At 45.7% G+C, this 19,272-nt stretch overlaps 1 protein-coding gene across 15 annotated transcripts in view; it reads right to left on the bottom strand.

Annotated features, from left to right (window-relative positions):
- MAST2 (microtubule associated serine/threonine kinase 2) overlaps positions 1–19,272 on the bottom strand; it is a 256,656-nt gene that overhangs the window by 16,316 nt on the left and 221,068 nt on the right. For 10 of the 15 annotated variants that reach the window (XM_031668117.1, XM_031668122.1, XM_031668125.1 and 7 more), the window contains 6 exons: positions 16,775–16,795; positions 14,886–14,964; positions 11,032–11,186; positions 9,026–9,101; positions 6,486–6,695; positions 570–671 (listed from right to left, as the gene is read on the bottom strand). In XM_031668117.1, the coding sequence (XP_031523977.1) occupies positions 570–671; positions 6,486–6,695; positions 9,026–9,101; positions 11,032–11,186; positions 14,886–14,964; positions 16,775–16,795 (643 nt within the window). The remainder of the gene's footprint in view (positions 1–569; positions 672–6,485; positions 6,696–9,025; positions 9,102–11,031; positions 11,187–14,885; positions 14,965–16,774; positions 16,796–19,272) is intronic. The other 5 variants (XM_031668126.1, XM_031668128.1, XM_031668134.1 and 2 more) reach the window with 1 other exon arrangement.

Below are 19,272 nucleotides of genomic sequence, written 5' to 3'. Positions count from 1 at the left end.
AGGGAGCATTCTGAATGTTCCTTCCAGGAAGACTAAAGCACTTCCTTTTCCAGGTTCCCATTGCATTGCGTACTGACCTCAACTGCAACACTTCTTGCAGTACTGTAATTACTATTTACATGTCCTCATGCCTCATGCTTCCCAACTGCACTGTAGAGGAAACATCCCAAGATCAGAGACTGTGCTTTATTCATGTCTGTATCTCCAGTGTCTAGCACGAAGTAGGTACTCAGTCAAGTTTGCTGAAAATTAAATGAAGGACTCAACTTGTGCAAACTAAACTGGGCTATGCTCCTGACGCTCCTCAACCCCAAGGCCCCCACTGAGGTGAGCCCTGATCATGTGAGGGTGGGCTAGACTAATACTTCTCTCTGCCACATCCCCTCAGGACCATACACTTGTCCTCACAAAAATCTGTTTAGTCTCCCACTGGTGGCAAATCATATTTAAATAAGGACCTAAGCGACAGAGATGGCAGTGGTTACCACCACAGTTTTGCTGTCATCAGGATACTTCCTCCATAGCCCTCCTCCAAATCTGCCCACCCGACTTTCCTAGAGTCCACTCACCAGGCATTCCAGGAGACGTGCTGGGCGGGCAATGACAATCATCAGCTTTTTCACCAGCTGCATCACAAAAGCCACTTCCGAGCTCTCTGAGCGCTCATGAGCCTATAGAGAAAAGAAGGGCTGCTTAAGCAATCTATTGGCCCAGTGTGGCTGGGCTAAGCAGGACCAGACTGGGCAGAGCTGAATCCAGGGAGAAACAATTTGGTAGCACAGAGAGCTCCGCCAAGCAAGGAACTCCGAGAAGGCTGGCTGGCTGTGAGAGGGAGCGAGTTGCTCACAGGGAACCATTTGAGCTTTAGAACACTACATGACACCGAGAAATGCCACACAGACATACAGCTGTACCTGCTCCTCCATCCAACAAGCCTCACTTACCCTGCAGACCCCAGCTCAAGGGGCAACTCTCAATGGCGCCTTCACTGATGTTCACTTTCCACTCTAGACTGTAAGGAGTAGAAAGACCTCAAAGCTGAGGGTGATATGACCAGAAAGGTACTTCAGAAGGATCACTCTGGCTGCAGTATAGAGGGTACACTAAAGAGGGCAAGCCTAAATGCAGGAAAACCCATTAGCAGGCAACTCTAATAATTCAGATGAAAAAGGCATAGGTCGGCTGGGTGCAGTGGCTCACGCCTGTAATCCCAGCACTTTGGGAGGCCGAGGCAGGCGGATCACGAGGTCAGGAGATCGAGACCATCCTGGCGAACACAGTGAAACCCCGTCTCTACTAAAAATACAAAAAAATTAGCCGGGCGTGGTGGCGGGCACCTGTAGTCTCAGCTACTTGGGAGGCTGAGGCAGGAGAATGGCATGAACCTGGGGGGCGGAACTTGCAGTGAGCCGAGATGGCGCCCCTGCACTCCAGTCTGGGCGACAGAGCAGGATTCCGTCTCAAAAATAAATAAATAAATAAATAAATAAATAAATAAAAGAAAAAGGCATGGGTCAAGGCAGAAGAATGCAAAGGGACAGGTGTGAGCTACTACCAAAGCAGATAAGGGTGAAAGCAGCACAAACAGAAGGCAACTCCAACTTCAATTTTAGGAAAATTTCAATGAATACGTGAAATAGTAACTATAAGAAGCCATTTAGGTGATAGGTAAAGAATGTACTGCATTTGGTTTTAGAGAAAGAACAGCTAGGCAGAAAAGATAAGCTCAGTTCTGGGCGTGTAGAGTTTCAGGCACCTATATGAGAGAGTCTCTTGGGTATCTGCTTGGTCCAGGGGCCTTTCTCTTTTTCCCTGAGAACTGCTCTGGTTTCTAGGAGCCACATTTGTACTGTGTGTCTGCGCCTTCCCTCCCACCTCTAATAGCTGACCAGGGAGGATCACTTTCCTAGGAATTTAAAAAAGGATAGAAAGATAATTGTTAACATCAGTGTGGCAGAAACTGTTTAAGAACTGTGACAAGGGATGGCCGTACCTACCATGGAGACAGAGAAAAGATGCATACAGGAAAAGAAAGAATGAAGACTTCCTGAGCTTCCTGGAGCTTCTGGTTTCTAGTTCTGGTTCCTTTTTAAGGTCTGGTTATATCCCTCGCTTCAATTCTCTAAGACCTACCCCTTTTACTCTTATAATGTTTCCCTTTACTGTTTAAACTATTCTGAGTCAGATTTCTATTACGTGTAACCAAAGAATAAGAACCAATATGGGGAAGTCAAAGTGGAGGAGTCCACCAGGCAGCTGGGTGCACTGAGCTGAAGCTCAGGAGAACAGTAACAGTGGTAGCCACATGTGGAAGTCCTCAGCGTAGCGATGACAACTGAAGACATGGGAGCAGGTGGCAAGACATCAGAGAGAGAGTGGAGGAAGGGGAAAGGGGAAAACAGGCAGGATGGTGCCCTGTGACACACCAGTATGAAGGGGTGGGCAGCAAAGGAACTTGTGAAGAGGCAGCAAGACTGGTGAGAACGGTGAATTGACAACTGGGGAAGGGGGTTCAGGAAGTATCCGCTGTGCTCCACAGGGAGGTGGCAGAAGATGGGAACTGAAAGCAGACACAGGATTTGGCAATTGGCCAGTGAGTTCCTTGGTGAATTTTGCCTGAACTGTTTTGGTAAGGTGGGAAGGGAAACCGGAAGGCAGAAGATTGAGTAGTAAATAGGATACAAGGAAAGAAAAACAGTAAATGAGGACTTTTCTTTTTTTAAAGTATTGGTTATGAAATGAAGAGAAAGGATGAGCGGTTGGTGAAATCCCATTTATTCTTTTAAAACCTGTCTCCTGTTCCCAACACACATATACATACACATGTGAAGAAAAAGAAGTAATTGCTGTCTTTAACATGTTCTCCTGGCTGTTCGTGCATACCACATGGTACTGTCATGCTGTTTCATAACGAGCTGTCTGTCTCTACAGCTACACTGCTGGGCCTAGTGAGTAAAGAGGCTCTGTGTCTTTTTCTTTTTCTTTTTTTTTTTTTTTTTGAGACAGAGTTTCGTTTTCATTGCCCAGGCTGGAGTGCAATGGCTCGGTCTTGGCTCACCGCAACCTCCGCCTCCCAGGTTCAAGCGATTCTACTGCTTCAGCCTCCCGAGTAGCTGGGATTACAGGCATGTGTCACCATGCCCAGCTAATTTTGTATTTTTAGTAGAGATGGGGTTTCTCCATGTTGGTCAGGCTGGTCTGGAACTCCTGACCTCAGGTGATCTGCCTGCCTCAGTCTCCCAAAGTGCTGGGATTACAGGCGTAAGCCACCGTGCCTGGCCCTTTTTCTTTCCTCAAATGCTAAGCCTAGCAGAGTGCCTCCTAGACAGCAGATGTCAGTCAGTGTTTGTTGACTGTTTGAAAATGTATGCTCTTAGGCTCTGGAATAAGCCAAACCTGGGACTGGGTCCTGGTTTTGCTACTTAAAAATATAAGTTATCTTGAGCTAACTTAGTTTCCCCATCTGTAAATTTGGGAAATAATATTAAGTACCTTCCTTACAGGGTTGTGAAGATTTCATCAGATAAATTAAGCGAGGTAATGTAGTGTCTAGCATGTATTAAATGCTCCATAAATGTTACTGATTTTTATTATTCTAAAATCTGACCAGGTCATTTTTCAGTTTGTCACACTGGATGATACCCACTGCCTTCATGATACAATCTAAGCTCCTCACAAGGCCCTTCAGCATCTGGCCCCCAGTCCAACGCTTCAAATTCAGCTGCCAGCAGGTCAGGTGCAGTGGCTCATACCTGTAATCCCCGCACTTTGAGAGGCCAAGGCAGGGAGATCACTTGAGATCAGGAGTTTGAGACCAGCCTGGCCAATGTGGTGAAACCCTGTCTCTACTAAAAATACAAAAGTTAGCTGGGCGTGGTGGCAGGCACCTGTAATCTCATCTGCTAGGGAGGCTGAGGCAGGAGAATTGCAGGTTGCAATGAGCCAAGATCGCGCCACTGCACTACAGGCTGGGTGACAGAGTAAGACTCAATCTCAAAAAAAAAAAAAAAAAAAAAAAAATCATCTGCCAGCTTTTCCCCTGTGGGTGTCTTTCTTTCTTTTCTTTTCTTTCTTTTTTTTTTTTGAGATGGAGTTTCGCTCTTGTTGCCCAGGCCAGAGTGCAATGGTGTTATCTTGGTTCACCACAACCTCCACCTCCAGGTTCAAGCAATTCTCCTGCCTCAGCCTCCCTAGTAGCTGGGATTACAGGCATATGCCACCATGCTCAGCTAATTTTGTATTTTTTGTAGAGCCGGGGTTTTCTCCATGTTGTTCAGGCTGGTCTTGAACTCCCGACTTCAGGTGATCCTCCTGCCTCGGCCTACCAAAGTGCTGGGATTACAGCATGGGCCACCATGCCCGGCTCCACTATGAGTGTCTTTTACTGTAGTTATGCAAACTACTTCATCTGCAATTTCTGGAATGTACCAAGTTTCTTTACACCTTTGAGAGGTGTTACTTATTTATTTATTAAGAGACAGGGTCTCACCCTATCATTCGGGTTGGAGTACAGTGGCACAATAACAGCTCACTGCAGCCTCGACCTCCAGGGCTCAGGCAATCCTCCCACCTCAGCCTCCTGAGTAGCTTGGATTACAGGTGCATGCCACCATGGCTGGCTAGTGTAGAGATGGGGTCTCACTTTGTTGCCCAGGCTGGTCTCAAGCTCGTGGGCTCAAGTGATCCTCCCACCCTGGCCTCCCAAAGAGCTGGGATTACAGGCATGAGCCACTGCGCCCAAGTAAGACGTTGTTTATGCTTTTTCCTAGCTTCAGTGAACTCCTATCTGTTTAAGATTTAGCCTTCCCTGAACTTTCCACAAAGAGTCAGCATATCCTTCTCTGTGCTCAGAACCTACTTATCTCTAAGTGCTCATCAATCATATTGTACTGTAGTCAGTGGAAGTGAGAGAATTCATATAAAGTATTCAGTGCAGTAATAGCTGTTACTTTTATTAGGTACATGTTGATGGGTCTGTAACCCCATTGATGGCAAATTCCCTAAGATAGAGCCTGCACTGAATTCTTTTCTGCATTCCAAAGGCCTCGCAAATTAGGGAACAGATGAACAAACTGGTTCCAAATTCAGTGCTCTTCTTATTGTATCAAACAACCTAACCGCACAAGCAGTCAGTCTGGGAAAATGCCTAAAGGTTTTGAGCAAGGCTCTGACTTCAGCATTTTAGAAGATAAATCTTAAACGTACCAGGAAACTTGGAAGTTACTCTACATTAATCCTTTACCGAATGCAGTAATCCCTGATTCCTAAATGTCTCTGGGGTGCCCCTTTCCATTGCTGGAAAACTGTCAGAAAGCTTTTCCTGAACAGAAACAAACATCTACCAGCGATTTTCACGGGACTCTGGCTTTCTAAAGTTATACTTCTATAATGTTTGATTTTAAATATTTATTTTGAAATCAGAAAAAGATATTTTTGTAGAAGGAAGTACTTTTTCACCTATTAAATCAAAATCTTTCTTCCTGTAACTCCTGCCCACTGGACTAATTATGTCTTTCAGGGGTACTGAGAACAATCTGCTCTTTTTTATATATGAGAAACTTTCCACTACTTGACAATAATCATTTCTCTAGATTGAACTGTTCCCTGAAAATGTGTTTAAATGCCCCGCTCCTTCTTATTTCTAGACGAACACACTGATGTCCTTTTGGTCATCAGCCCGGGGCCCTCAGCTCAGTCGGTACTACTCCAGAGAGAGGTCTTGGTCTGGAGGCAATAAGGGGTTCTGGACTGGGCAATTCTCTAGTGACATGATGAGCTCTGGGGAGACAGGCACATCCTCTCTCCCCCAAACCGTATTAATGGGTAACATGGAGCCGCTATGGTCTGAGTGAGATGGCATCTGGCCACCTTAATCAAGAGGCTGATAGCAAAGGAAGCGCTAGTGCAGGAAGCAGTGCTTAAGAACTCTTGTGTGCTTTGGTCTTGGCCATCTCTAGCTTACTTTACCTTTAACCTCCCAGAGATTTTTTCACACCAGGGAGGATCAGGTCTCAAAACATGTAAGTCCTAACTAGAGAACTCTCCATGTAAATGGCTAAACCCATCATGCAAGCCTCATACTTGTTTTCCCTTGGCTGAGGATAAACAGTCTGAAGGCTCTGCTTAAACCAGTATTTCCAGTAGAAGAAAGCCCATCATAGCCACTGGAGCCACTTTTTGGCTTTGGGTAGCAAACCTCCTAGTCAAATACTTATGAGTACTACCCATGGTGGAGCTTCGCGCAGAGTGATACAACTTTGGATTTAGAAAAGGAACACAAGTGAGTTCCTTTGATACCAAGCAGGCTTCTCTCACTATTGCAGGGGACTGAGGAGGAATCTAAGCCCCTCAGCTCTGCCTTTGAGGGTGGGTAAGAAGCAGTCTGTGAAGACTGAGAATACCACTAACACCCTGATCCTAGCTTGGGATTATGAATCCAATACCAGGTAGAGGTTTTTTCAGAACCCCAGCACAAGGACACTCACATCTTGAACAAGTTTCTCCAAATTCTCTTGAAGTTCATAGAAGTATTGTGATGTAATGAGGCCACTCCGAGATTTATCCAGGCAGTCTCGGGCCATCTCAATCACCTGATGATGAATAAAGCTCAGGGCTCCATCCGCCAAGGGCAGCACGCTGTCTGGGGTATTGGAGGAAATAAACTCTGCTAGTCGTTCTTCCATTTGTGCGGTGGCCTGGGAAGAAAAGCAAGAAACACACACTTCCCTTCTAGTCCCAGCTCAGTTGGAGCTAAGCCTGAAGGACCTGGAAATAGCAAAATAATGGGCTCCCTGTGATCCTGGTTTCCTTACACGGCATTTGGGAAACCTGATAACTGAAGACATTAATAGATCACCTTCAAGTAAAGTCAAGTCAAGATGCCTTAGCTTTATATTCAAGGCCCTCTTTCACCTGGCCTTGCCCATCTCCCCCAGCTCCCTCCAGGGCAAGCTCTTTTGCTGTAAGGACACACAAGTGTTTGCTATCTTCCTCCTTTACTATGCTATTTCATGCCTGTCTGTTTATGCTGTTCCCTGTGTATGGCTTTTTCACCCTGCCAAGCCTGCCTGGCAAACTAATTCTCCTTCTCATCTCAGTTCAACTATCGTGTCTCCTCTGGGAAGTCTTTCATTTCCCCAGGCAAACGGGTTTCCATGCCTCTGTTCTTCCACTGGACCTCCCAACTGTGTAAACTTTGTATATGGGCACTGCTGGTTTCTAAACTAGAAAGTTCTTTAAGTCAGAGAGAGTTTCATTTATCGCAGGATCTTCTTACTTAACCTTAGGACCCAAGGGAGTTAGGCAGGTGCTTGGAGAGCTGCTTAGTGAACCTGTCTGGTCACAGATGGCGAGTTGGAATGGGGGGACTGTGAATAGGAACATAACCCTGGCCTGGATCCCCAGCAAAGGAGAATGGAGGTCTGACTCCAAACCTCTAGGGACCTAACTACGCGGTCATGTCAAAACGACAAATACACATCTGTGAACGAGTTCTCAGCTGCCTATCTAAGACTCTGCCTTACTTCTTTGCTACCAGGTGGTGATTTCTGATTTCCAGTGTGTGTTTAGGTGGATGTATACTTACATACATATATATGTGCTGTGTCTACGTGGAGAATGAAAGAGGAAGAGGTGAAAGAGTGGGAGTAGAGGAGAAAGAAGGAAGTGAAGGAATCTTAACACATTTTCTCCAACAATAGTTCATCCTATAGGAAGGAACTGGAAACATGCCTATAAACACAAACATCCAATACTACAAAAACACCTAATATACAAGGAGGAGGAGGGCAAGCATGAGATACATTTCTCAACATTATATACTCCCAAACTTCATAAACACCAAGTACATCAAAATGAATTCCTAGCTATTTGTTCTGCCTCCTTCCTCACGTTTATTGTCTAGTGCCACTCCAAAGCTGGAAAGCACAGACCATGGGGCACAGGTTCTACAGTCCAGTATCCCTTCTCAGTCAGGAACAGGGCCTATCTTCAGAAGGCCAGGTCAGAGTGTACAGGCATGTGGTGTTGAAAAAGACATGCAAATGGGGCCGGGTGCAGTGGCTCATGCCTGTAATCCCAGCACTTTGGGAGGCTAAGGCAGGTGGATCACCTGACGTCAGGAGTTCGAGACCAGTCTGGCCAACATGGCAAAACCTGTCTCTACTAAAAATACAAAAATTAGCCAGGCGTGGTGGTGCATGCCTGTAGTCCCAGCGTCTCAGGAGGCTGAGGCAGGAGAATTGTTTGAACCGCGGAGGCGGAGGTTACAGTGAGCCAAGATGGTGCCACTGCACTCCAGCCTGGGCGATAGAGCAAGACTCCATCTCTTAACAGAAAAAGAGACATGCAAATGGGAAACAAGATCCTAGTTCCATATACAAGGAGGTTCACAGCCAAGCAGCAGAGTTATGACTGCTACTTCTCAGCTATCTCAGGATACCAACCTACTTTCCTCCCTAAGGATTTTCCTGCTTGAAAATGAAAATTCAAATGGTAGCAAGCAACTCTGAGATCTGTCTCCCACTCCTACTGCTCTCTCTGGCCTTCTTGCCAGTGCAGCCTACTTCTGTCTGTGAACTCTCTGACACCTGGTAATGAGGTGCTGCTTAAGAAATCTCTATCAAATGACGATGCCACCAGAGGGCAAATCCTGTAATGAATGAACCCTGACTCATGGATCCTCATATGCACAGTGAGAAGTAAAGCCTCAGTTCTTTCTTTCCTCTTTAATATATGGTGGGATACCTTTCTGACATTCCCCTCTGGATAACTCTACTTCTGGGTAGTGAAGAAACAAAGGCTCTGCAAATGCAGTTTCCAAACTCATAGTTTCCTGCTGTCTCCTTCTCAAGCAGTCTGGAAGCCCTTGTTGCTGCGACCACAGCCTCCTGGCTGACTTTCTGTCCTTCTTGGTTATCTCTGGAGGTAGCACTTCATTCCCTCACTCCAGAGTCTTCCCAATGGGGCTGGCTGTAGGCAGCCACCCTGGGGGGCACTGCTACTCTTCTTTTAAATGGATCCTTACCTTTGGGAATCTTTCTTTGTACACATGATTCATCATTATTATTTCACTGTCAAAGGAGACTGGGGATCGTCCAGGACTAAAAAAAGAAAAGAAATGACTGTGTTACTTTAGGGCTATGGAACTATCAAGGAGAAAGATGGCCATCCCCAGAGACCCTGCCCCTCCCATCATCTTCAGCAGCCTACACATTTCCACCTTAATGGGTACTGAGTTCTAGAGCCTTTCTTATTCCTGGAGTTTTCAGTGTACCTTGTTCAGTTCAAAATGGTACTATATGGAGCTAGGCTTGGTTTTCACAAAGACCTCTTCCAGGCTAGAAAGACCTAGAAGGGACCTACTCTTAAGCTCACTGGTGGCTTTCCCAGGATAACCTTCCCCAGAGTAGGATTCTGTGTCCTCTTAGTTTTGGCCAATAGGGTTGGGTGTGCCCCAGCATATTCTTGGGAACAAAGCAAATTAAAAAACTACCAAAGCAACCAAAGGAAGACGGTGCACACGTACATTTTTTTCCAAACTAGCTGCAGCCAGTGGACCTAACTTAGGGATGAATGAGGCCAGTCCAGACTGTTGTGAGTTATACATCTGGGTCATTTACTGAAGGGAGCCAATATGTTTTCTGCTTTAATTTATTATCTTCCCTGATAACCTAAATCTCCCCCTCTGGCTCATGTGTGGTTATATCTCCTTAAAAAATTTCAAAGTTGGAGCCACATAGTTGAACGGATATGTGGGTCTTGCCCAGTTTACTGCCCCTGACACATGATCCCAGATGTGCTAGGTCCACAACTGTCCCACTCTGTCTTTCTTCCCTGGAATGTGCCATGTTGTGCCTGCTATACTGCTGCACATTACCAGGGATTTAAGAGTAATATACCATGGATTTCTCTGAGCATCACTGTAGGCCTCTCAATCTCAACTGGCCTAAAAGGTACCCTTCTCTGTGCATGGGTTATTGAGACCACCAAGACTCACATGTTCCTCTGTGAGACAGAGAAAGGCACTGGAGATTCACACCTGCTCGTTTGTATGCTTGATCCTTCACACTTAAGCCCCAGATACCATCTTCATCAGTCTCTGAACCTGAACCAGTCATCGTGGTCTGGCCCAGCTTTCCTGTCACTCCCGGTGCAGTGCCAGCATTACCTGAGGGGATTCTTTCTGGGAGGAACTGCTGCTCCTCTGGGATCCTGCCCTGCACATATTAGCCAATCAATTACTTCTCAGGGACCCTGCAATACTGAGCTCAGTCATTAAAGTCATGTTCATTTGAATCTCCATCATCTTCCTTAACCTAACATTCTGGCACTGATTTACTAGCTAACGCCAAGGAGAATAAAAAATTAATCAGCAGCTGTTAAGGTTTGTTTGGTTTGATGAACATGTGCCCAGGTGATTCACAGAATAAAGACAGATTCAAATGGCATTTAATTCTGCTTTTGAAATGGGCTTCTTCCCCACGCCAGCAACCTGTCTTCAGCAGCAACTTTTTCAGCTGGCCTAGATCATACACCCAGGGCCAATGGGTTCTGGAGCCAGATAACCATCAGAATTGATGATACTATTGTTCTCCTTTTACCGGATGTAATCTAAAGTATATTTCTGCTGCTAACTTCCCTTAAACAGAACAAAAGAGGGATCAGTTGACAGTATTGCTAAATACCTCCTGGGGTGATGGGTTGAGCTGTACCTGAAGCCAAAAAGAGCTTGGGCTTTACTGAACTTGACTCACTGAAGCTGGCCAATGTATTATGCCAGGGGTAGCAAACTACAGCCTGCAGACCACCTATGGCCTAATACTTTTTTTTTTTGGTAAATAAAGTTTATATATTATTTGTGGATACTCACTACAACAGCAGAGTTGAGGAATGTGACCGAGATATATGACCTATAAAGCCTAAAACTATTTACTGTCTTGGCCCTTTATAGCACAAGTGTGCCCACCCCTGTGCTACGCAAACGAGCTGAAATCCACATGCACTGGGACAGTGGGCAGACAGCACTCTCACCTGAGGCTCCGGGAGCGGGGCCGCATGGCTGGGGACTGCCGTCCCTCCTCATCTGGTACGCTCTCTGTGCTGAAATGCTTCGTTAAAAAGTGCAGCTCATCAGCTGTAGGCTGGAAAGGCAACTGATGCAGCTTTTCCTGTGAGGAGCATGATGACTAGAAGGGAAAACATTAAGAAGTGGCATTAAAGACATGTCCCAGAGCAGTCCACTAATGGGGAAGGACTGAAAATGGTCAGGGAACTTCCCAGTCACTATAAACCCAAAGCAGGTCTTCTTTCCTCCACTCCCTTAGCCTTGTCTGTGCTTGATCCTGTTCTTTTCCAGCGCTTCAGAGCCCTCAGCCCTGAGGAACCCAATATACTGGAGTCCTTCAAGGGTTGTGCAGGGAGTTGGGCCCAGACCTTCATGGAATTTTAGAACTGCAAAAGTAGTTAATAAATCATGCTTCCTCACTTGGGACATGTTCTAGGTATGCCCAGCTGCGAATAACATCCTCTTACGTTCTCCCTTCCACAATCTTGAGAGAGCCACCCTGGGGGCAGCTCAGCAATGTTTCCTTTTGGCTGGTATCTGAAGAAGTGCCTTTTCTGGGGTTGTAAAGGCTGTGCCTAGACTCAAGCTGGCCACTGTATTATGCCAGGGGTTAGCAAACTATAGCCTGCAGACCAGCTATGGCCTGGTGTCCAGCAGGTAAGAAAATCCAGCAGGGAAGAAAATTACTTTTACATCTGGACCCAAAGATTAGGCTTGACCTGAAAACACTCATGAATTCTAAACATGGCTCAGTGACTGAGGACTCCTCACAACAGCACTGCCAGTCTCAACAGGCCATCTGAGGGAGGGTGCTCGGCTATCACAGGACTTTCACAGGTGCAGCTAATGCTGAAGCACCCATTCAGCCCCAGGACTGGGGAACTCCCCCCATTACCTGACAAGACTGACAAAGAGAACAGGCAAGTTAAACGTTGTCAGCCCAAGTTCTATTTACCAAACTGATCACTGATCTGGGGTTTTGTTTTTGTTTTTGTTTTTTGAGACGGAGTTTCGCTCTTGTTGCCCAGGCTGGAGTGCAATGGCATGATCTCGGCTTACTGCAACCTCCGCCTCCCGGGTTCAAGCGACTCTCCTGCCTCAGCCTCCTGAGTAGTTGGGATTACAGGCATGTACCACCATGCCTGGGTAATTTTGTATTTTTAATAAAGATGGGGTTTCTCCATGTTGGTCAGGCTGGTCTGGAACTGCGACCTCAGGTGATCTGCTTGCCTTGGCCTCCCAAAGTGCTGCGATTACAGGTGTGAGCCACTGTGCCCGGCCTGTTTGTATTTTTTTCAGAGACAGGATTTTGTTCTGTTGTCCTGGCTGGAGTGCAGTGGAGTGATCATAGCTCACTGCTGCCTCAAACTTCTGGGCTCAAGTGATCCTCATGCCTTGGCTTCCCAAGCAGCTGAAACTGCAGGTGCATGACACCATGTCCAGCTATTTTTTTTTTTTAAATAAAGTGACAGGGTCTTGCTGTGTTGTCCAGGCTGGTCTTTTGGAACTCCTGCTCTGACCTCCCAAAGTGCTGAGATTATAGGCCTGAGCTACTGCTTCCAGAGCCAGGGTTTAAATATCTAAATCCATTTAAGAATCAAAGCTAGGCCAGGCGCAGTGGCTCACACTTGTAATCCCGGCACTTTGGGAGGCCGAGGTGGGCGGATCACGAGGTCAGGAGATCAAGACCATCCTGGCTAACACGGTGAAACCCCATCTCTACTAAAAATACAAAAAATTAGCCAGGCGTGGTGGCGGGCACCTGTAGTCCCAGCTACTTGGGAGGCTGAGGCAGGAGAATGGCGTGAACCCAGGAGGCAGAGCTTGTAGTGAGCCGAGATCGCGCCACAGCACTCCAGCCTGGGCGACAGAGCGAGACTCCGCCTCAAAAAGAAAAAAAGAACCAAAGCTAAAGCACCACACTGAGACAACTCTGTTGTCACAGGCTTAATAAACAAGTGAGAAATCAGCATTTCTTTTTGGCTAACAGTGCACATTTTCTCTCACAGAATGCTATAATACATGAAGTTATAAACAGCTAGTGAGATGTCTCCATAGGGTTATTTCTTGGCCACATTTTAATAAATGATTTGGATAAAGTTGTAAAAAGTATTCTTACCAGCTATAGCTAACATGAAACTAGTGAGGCAGTGTAAACTACAGTGGGCAAAACTGGTATTTTAAAGAATCCTAATAAACTGGAGCAATGAGTTAAGTCTATTAAAATTTGCAGAAAAGGAATCTTTATACATAGATGAGACTTACCTTGGTTCTAAAAAAAATCATTTGCTTGAGTAAAGAGTTATGGGAAAGGGGATTTTTTTTTCTTTTTTTTGAGACGGAGTCTTGCTCTGTTGCCCAGGCTGGAGTGCAGTGGCGTGATCTCGGCTCACTGCAATCTCTGCCTCCTGGTGGTTCAAGCGATTATCCTGCCTCAGCCTCCCAAGACGCTGGGACTACAGGCGCCCGCCACCACGCCCAGCTAATTTTTTGTATTTTTAGTAGAGATGGGATTTCACCATGTTAGCCAGGATGGTCTCGATCTCCTGACCTTGTGATCTGCCCACCTCAGCCTACCAAAGTGCTGGGATTACAAGTGTGAGCCACCGCGCCTAGCCTGGAAAAGGGGATGTTTATTAGGGAAAGACCTTAAACTTAACAGCTGCCAAAGACCAGTGACATCTTTGGATTAGTGTGATAGTAATATCTAGGTTGGAAGAGGAAATATACTCCTTTTCCCTGCTCGAGATTCAGGAATAAAGGCAAAATGAGCAGGGAAGACCTGAAGAATGCTGCAAGCAATGGGGATGGGGTCAGCAGGTCTATGGCCTGCTTCTGTATGGCTTGCAAAGACTAAAACATTTACTCTACATTTGGCCCTTTACAGAAAAAGTTGGCCAAGCTTGTAACTGTGGTTTTAATAAAAAGTTGCTCGGCTGGGTGTGGTAGTTCACTCCTGTAATCCAAGCACTTTGGGAAACCAAGGCAGATGGATGGCTTGAGCCGAGGAATTTGAGACCAGCCTGGGAAACATGATGAAACCCCGTCTCTACAAAAAATTAGCCTGCTATAGGGTGGGCATGCCCCTGCAGTCCCAGTCTACTCAGGAGGCTGAGGTGGGAGGATCATCTGAGCCTGGGGAGGTTGAAGCTGCAGTGAGCCGTGATTGCGCCACTGTACTCCAGCCTGGCCAACAGTGGCACTCTGTTTCAAAAAAAAAGGTTGCTCAATGAGGGCTTACTTAAGGGTCAATTGTGCATAGCAGCAATTAGTACAGCTCTTGTGTTTTAGGCTAAAACATTCTCCATAAGAAACGTTTTAGAGACAGGTCCAGCTTTTTGCTTCATACACATCAAACTTGGATATCAAATAACAATCACTCTTCCCTTCTTTTTTGAAAGAAAAAGGCAAAAAAGAGAGGAGGAGTCTACCAAGTGTTTCGGATATGAGAAAGGTGATCTATCTGCACTTGGTTCCAGTTCTAGAAATAAGAATGGAGGAGTAGGAGAAGTGTGCTTAGGAGCCCCCATACCTGGTCTCACTGTCAAAGCAAAAGTTCATCCTCAAGCTCTCCTCTGCCTCCACTAGATGTAACTGATTCCCAGAGAGGGCACTGGTCATCCTTTCTGAAGGCACTTATGGAGCTAGCTATGGTTGGGAAGGGACACCAGCCCTCTGTTGCACCCAGCATCATCTCTAAGCAACCTCTTTGAGTTTGACTTTGGAGAAAAACTTGACAACCATTTTGTAACACTAGATAACCCAAAGGGAAGTACTTCCTCAGGGTGAAGGAAGTATGACCACAGATTTGGCTACTTACTGAGACAGTGGAGCTAGGAGTGTTAGTTCCATATCCTGAAGAGGGCAAAGAGGCCAAAGACCAGCGCCGCCCATCAGTCCTGTATGCAAGAAAAAAGTATTAGGTAGTTTCTACAGGACTACACCCTGACCCACAACCTGCCTGTCTGTCCACCAGCATTTGGGGGCAGTTGATTCACTGTAGGGCTCCTCTTTAAGACATTACTGCTCAATCCAGTACATGCTTTTATCTCTCTCTCCTACAGAGGGCTTATTGTTGTTTTCCCTGAAAAGACAGACATCTCTGACTATAAAATAGTCCATGACTTTGTATAACAGAAGAACATCTGTCATACAACACTGTGGTTTTGGAATAAACATTTTCATACTCTCAACTTACTTTCATAGAAACAATGACAGAGGATTCCAGCTACAGGCAACATCACAAGATAGAACTGCCACTGAAATGCAGCTATTTCCGTTTGTGAAGGCTCCATATTAAGGGTTCTTTGGTCTTCCCCAGGCCACTGGCTGACAACAGGAAGAAGTGGGCCACCATCTGGGTCTGAACTGAGCTAATCAATGGGAAATAGTTATAGGCTGCCTAGGGGCCATTAGGACTCATAAAACCAATCTTTGGGAATGTTTGTCGAAGAGTGACAGTAACTTTATGAAAGAGGAGGGAGGTGACATACCCTTAGCTGTATAAGAGGCTTTGGGGGAGGCTTCCTGCTGCTCTCAAAAGGATGCTCCCCAAAGCTCTCATGAAAACAAACAACCCTCCCCACACACACACAGTTATTTGCTTTACTGTAGAGGGGAAAGATCAAGCAAGGATCTAGTTTGAAACTTTTATAACATGAACGTGTGATTCTTTGCTTGGACTGTGGGATGTGGTGTATTCTTTTTTGTAGGGCTTAAGGGTACAGCCTGCTCTGGTTGAAATTAGATACTTTTTTTGCTGCTACTCATGGAACCTTAGACTATCAGCAATGGAGGATCTTTATAAGTTCATATTACAATTTACAGAGAAAACACTAGGATCCTGAGATTTGGGTGGTTTGTTCAAGGCTTCATGATTATGGCAGGGACAGGGAGAGGAAGAAGCAAAAAGGAATACATCTTGCTGGGGCTTCTCCCTTCGAAGCACTCCTCCCCCCCCTCACCAATACCTAGCAGCTTTTCTACTCCATTCTCTAAGGGGTGAGTCGAAGGTTCCATGCCACATGCACATGACTCAAACTTCATGCCACCCTGGCAGCAGCACATATAGGCTATAACTCTGCTGGAACCTAGTCTCTGAGGTTCAGACATGTCCAGGAAGGTGCTCAGACATCATGTTCTCTCTGACCTCTTTGCTGGGTCCTGGGAGCACCACACAATAAAGCAAGCTGGTTCCAGGACACAGCTCAGCAACAATGAGACAAGTATAACTCAGGGTTGGTTTTGCCAAACCCTTGTCAAATACACTTTTGCACATGTGAGTTTTCCTCCCCTTAGATAAAAATGAAAACCAGTTGCATGGCAGCTATTTCTCTGTATAATGAACGGCAGGGGCCACCAGAGTCAGGAAGAAATGCCACCCCATGATGCCTCTATTTCCTCTATCTGGTCACCGCAGTCACCTGACTGTGTAAAGTTGTGGGAATAAGGATGACCTGTCCCTAAGCTAGGAAGTTTGGAACTATTCAGCTATTCCTGCATCCAAGCACATGAGCTCTGAGCCTTGGTTCCAGCAGGTAGAGGGAGATCCCTTTGGGCCTCTTTGCAAGATATGAAAGGCCCAATGTTCATACCCAGTCAGAGAAGAATCATCACAACCAGTTTTCACCAACCACAACATCACAAACCATATTGTCTGGCCATGCATAGCAGTTTCCCAGCCCCTCTCCCCATTATACCCGCTATTACCTGTCAGCTCTGTGGCTATGGCTGTAGTAAAAAAATACACATTACAGTGAGAACCAAAGGAACCAGAGAGAGTAATCTTTTTGAATCTTGGTATTTGGTCTAGCTTGGCACATTCCTTCTCTTTAGGAATGTGTGATAGTTTGAAGTGAAATTGTAGGACCAATGGGTCTATCCTTAGTGTTCAATCTGTCTTTTGTTTGATATTGCAAACCAATGTGATCCTCCAAAGCACCAGCCAGTAACACAGAAACAAACAATTCCTGATACTCTGTTTGGCAGGGTTGAAACACTTCTCCCCACCCCACCAATAACCAGCAGCTTTTCCTACTATGTTCTATAAGAGGACAGCCCAGAGATCCATGTTCCATGCACATGACTCAAATGTCATGCCACTTAGCATAGACCTGTTTGTGTCTCAGTGGTAAAAAAACAGGCCCTGAGGCCTCCCAGTTGGTCCTACTCCCAAACCGAGGCAATGAAACAGACCCACGGTATCAATGGAACAGGCTGTTCCCTCTGCCTAGAATGGTCTGCACACACCTGGGTCCTCACACTTAACGTGCCAGCTGCTTCTCACCCTTCAGAGAGGTTTTACATGGCCACCCAATGGAGGTTCTCTGGCCTTAGTCTCTTCCTGTTCTTTTTTTGTTTTGTTTTGTTTTTGAGATGAAGTCTTACTCTGTCGCCCAGGCTGGAGTGCAGTGGCACAATCTCGGCTCACTGCAAACCTACCTCTCGGATTCAAGTGATTCTCCTGCCTCAGCCTCCTGAGTAGCTGGGATTACAGACCTGCACCACCATGCCCAGTTAATTTTTGTATTTTTAGTAGAGATGGTGTTTCACCATGTTGGCCAGGCTGGTCTCAAACTCCTGACTTCAAGTGATCCACCTGCTTCGGCCTCCCAAAGTGCTGGGATTACAGGCGTGAGCCACTGTGCCCGGCCCTCTTCCTGTTCTTTCATGCAGCATCATGCTCTTTCCCTCTATGGTGCTTGTCATAATTTATATCCGTATACTTGTTTGTCTTTCTCTCCCACTACTCATTTGTCTTCCCGCCAGGACACAGAGCTTTCAACAAATGAAGGTATCTCTATTAAAGGTGACTTGATCGTGGTTGAATTGAGACAGAAAATATGCAAATAAGAAAATATCAGGAACTGAAAAGTACTATTTTGAAAATAAAACTGGATGATTTGATGGAGAAAGACAAGAAGGCCCCTTTAGATTGAATGTTTAGGGAAGGCCTCTCTGAGGAGGTGACGTTTAAGATGAGATATGAATCATAAGAATGAGTTAGCTAAATGAAGATTTGAGGGAGCAGCAGTCCTTACAAAGGAAACAACCAGTACACAGACTCTCCTACATTGTGAGTTTCAGGGAAGTAGGGACTATGTCTATTTTGCTACCACTACATAACTCAGCACCCAGCCGAGTGTGCCTGGCTCTACGTGGTGGTGCTCAGCAAATATTTATCGAATGAATGAGAAGTAACTCGATGCCACCTATGGGGATCTGGCCACAGGTCTTGGTGTCCCAGCTCATACCTACTCTGAGAGTGCAGTTGATATACAGTCCAGGCAAGAAGTCTGGGATAAGTCTTTCCACCTGGGTTGGAAAAACAAATACACCAATCCAGCATATTCTTACACTGTTAAGTGATCTTATCTGGATCCTTGCTTAACAAATTGGAAGTTCCATAGGGTAGGAGAGATGAGCCCATGGAACAACCCTGGATAAAATTTGTTTTGAATAAGGTAAGTAGGTTGAGGGAGGAAACCCAAATCAGTCATCAAACTTATCCCAACCTGTTCATGTTCTTTTCAGCCAAAAATAATCCTGGAAAGAGGATGGATTTCTTTTGGGTTATCATTGGAATAGTGAGTTAACACTGTTTCCAGGAGCCTCCCCTTTTCCTAATATGTCTTTTTTTAAAAAGTAGTCTAAGTATTAAAACTGTCCTGGCCTCCAGCTATATTACATTCTCCATCCATTAAAGGTTACAAATCTGGAACCATAATTTTCCTGGAGGTCTTATACTAGAGACTAACTCTAACGAAGAATAATGTTAAAAATTAAAAAATAAGATAAAATAAATATAAACTCTGGCAACAAATCTTAGAAAAGTTCTGACAAGAAACCACGTGTGTACAGAGCCTAGGTATGTGATTTGGATGGATTAATCTCATTCAGCTTTCTCCAAAGGCCTGATGATATTCCAGCCACAGGCAGAGCTGTCAGCATTGCTGCCCTGGGCCAGAGACAGGTTTGTATCACTCTCAAGAGGGGAGAAACATAGGAGGTGGACCATAAGCATGGCTTTGTATGCACCAAATCTTTCTAAATTCATGGAAGGAAAAGTGAAGTCCCTGTAGTCTCTTCATCCCCCAAACGAACTCCAGTTCAAAGTCAAGGAGAGAAGCACAGAGGGCCCTTCCAGCCACCTTAAACTAGCTGAGTTAGAGAGGACAAAGACTTTGGGTCCTCCTGGAGGAGAGCTT

This window comes from Papio anubis, chromosome 1 (genome assembly GCF_008728515.1).
Source record: "Papio anubis isolate 15944 chromosome 1, Panubis1.0, whole genome shotgun sequence".
NCBI classification, from domain to species: Eukaryota; Metazoa; Chordata; class Mammalia; order Primates; family Cercopithecidae; genus Papio; species Papio anubis.
Note: the sequence above shows the minus strand (reverse complement) of the source record. Positions and strands in the feature narration are given on the sequence as shown.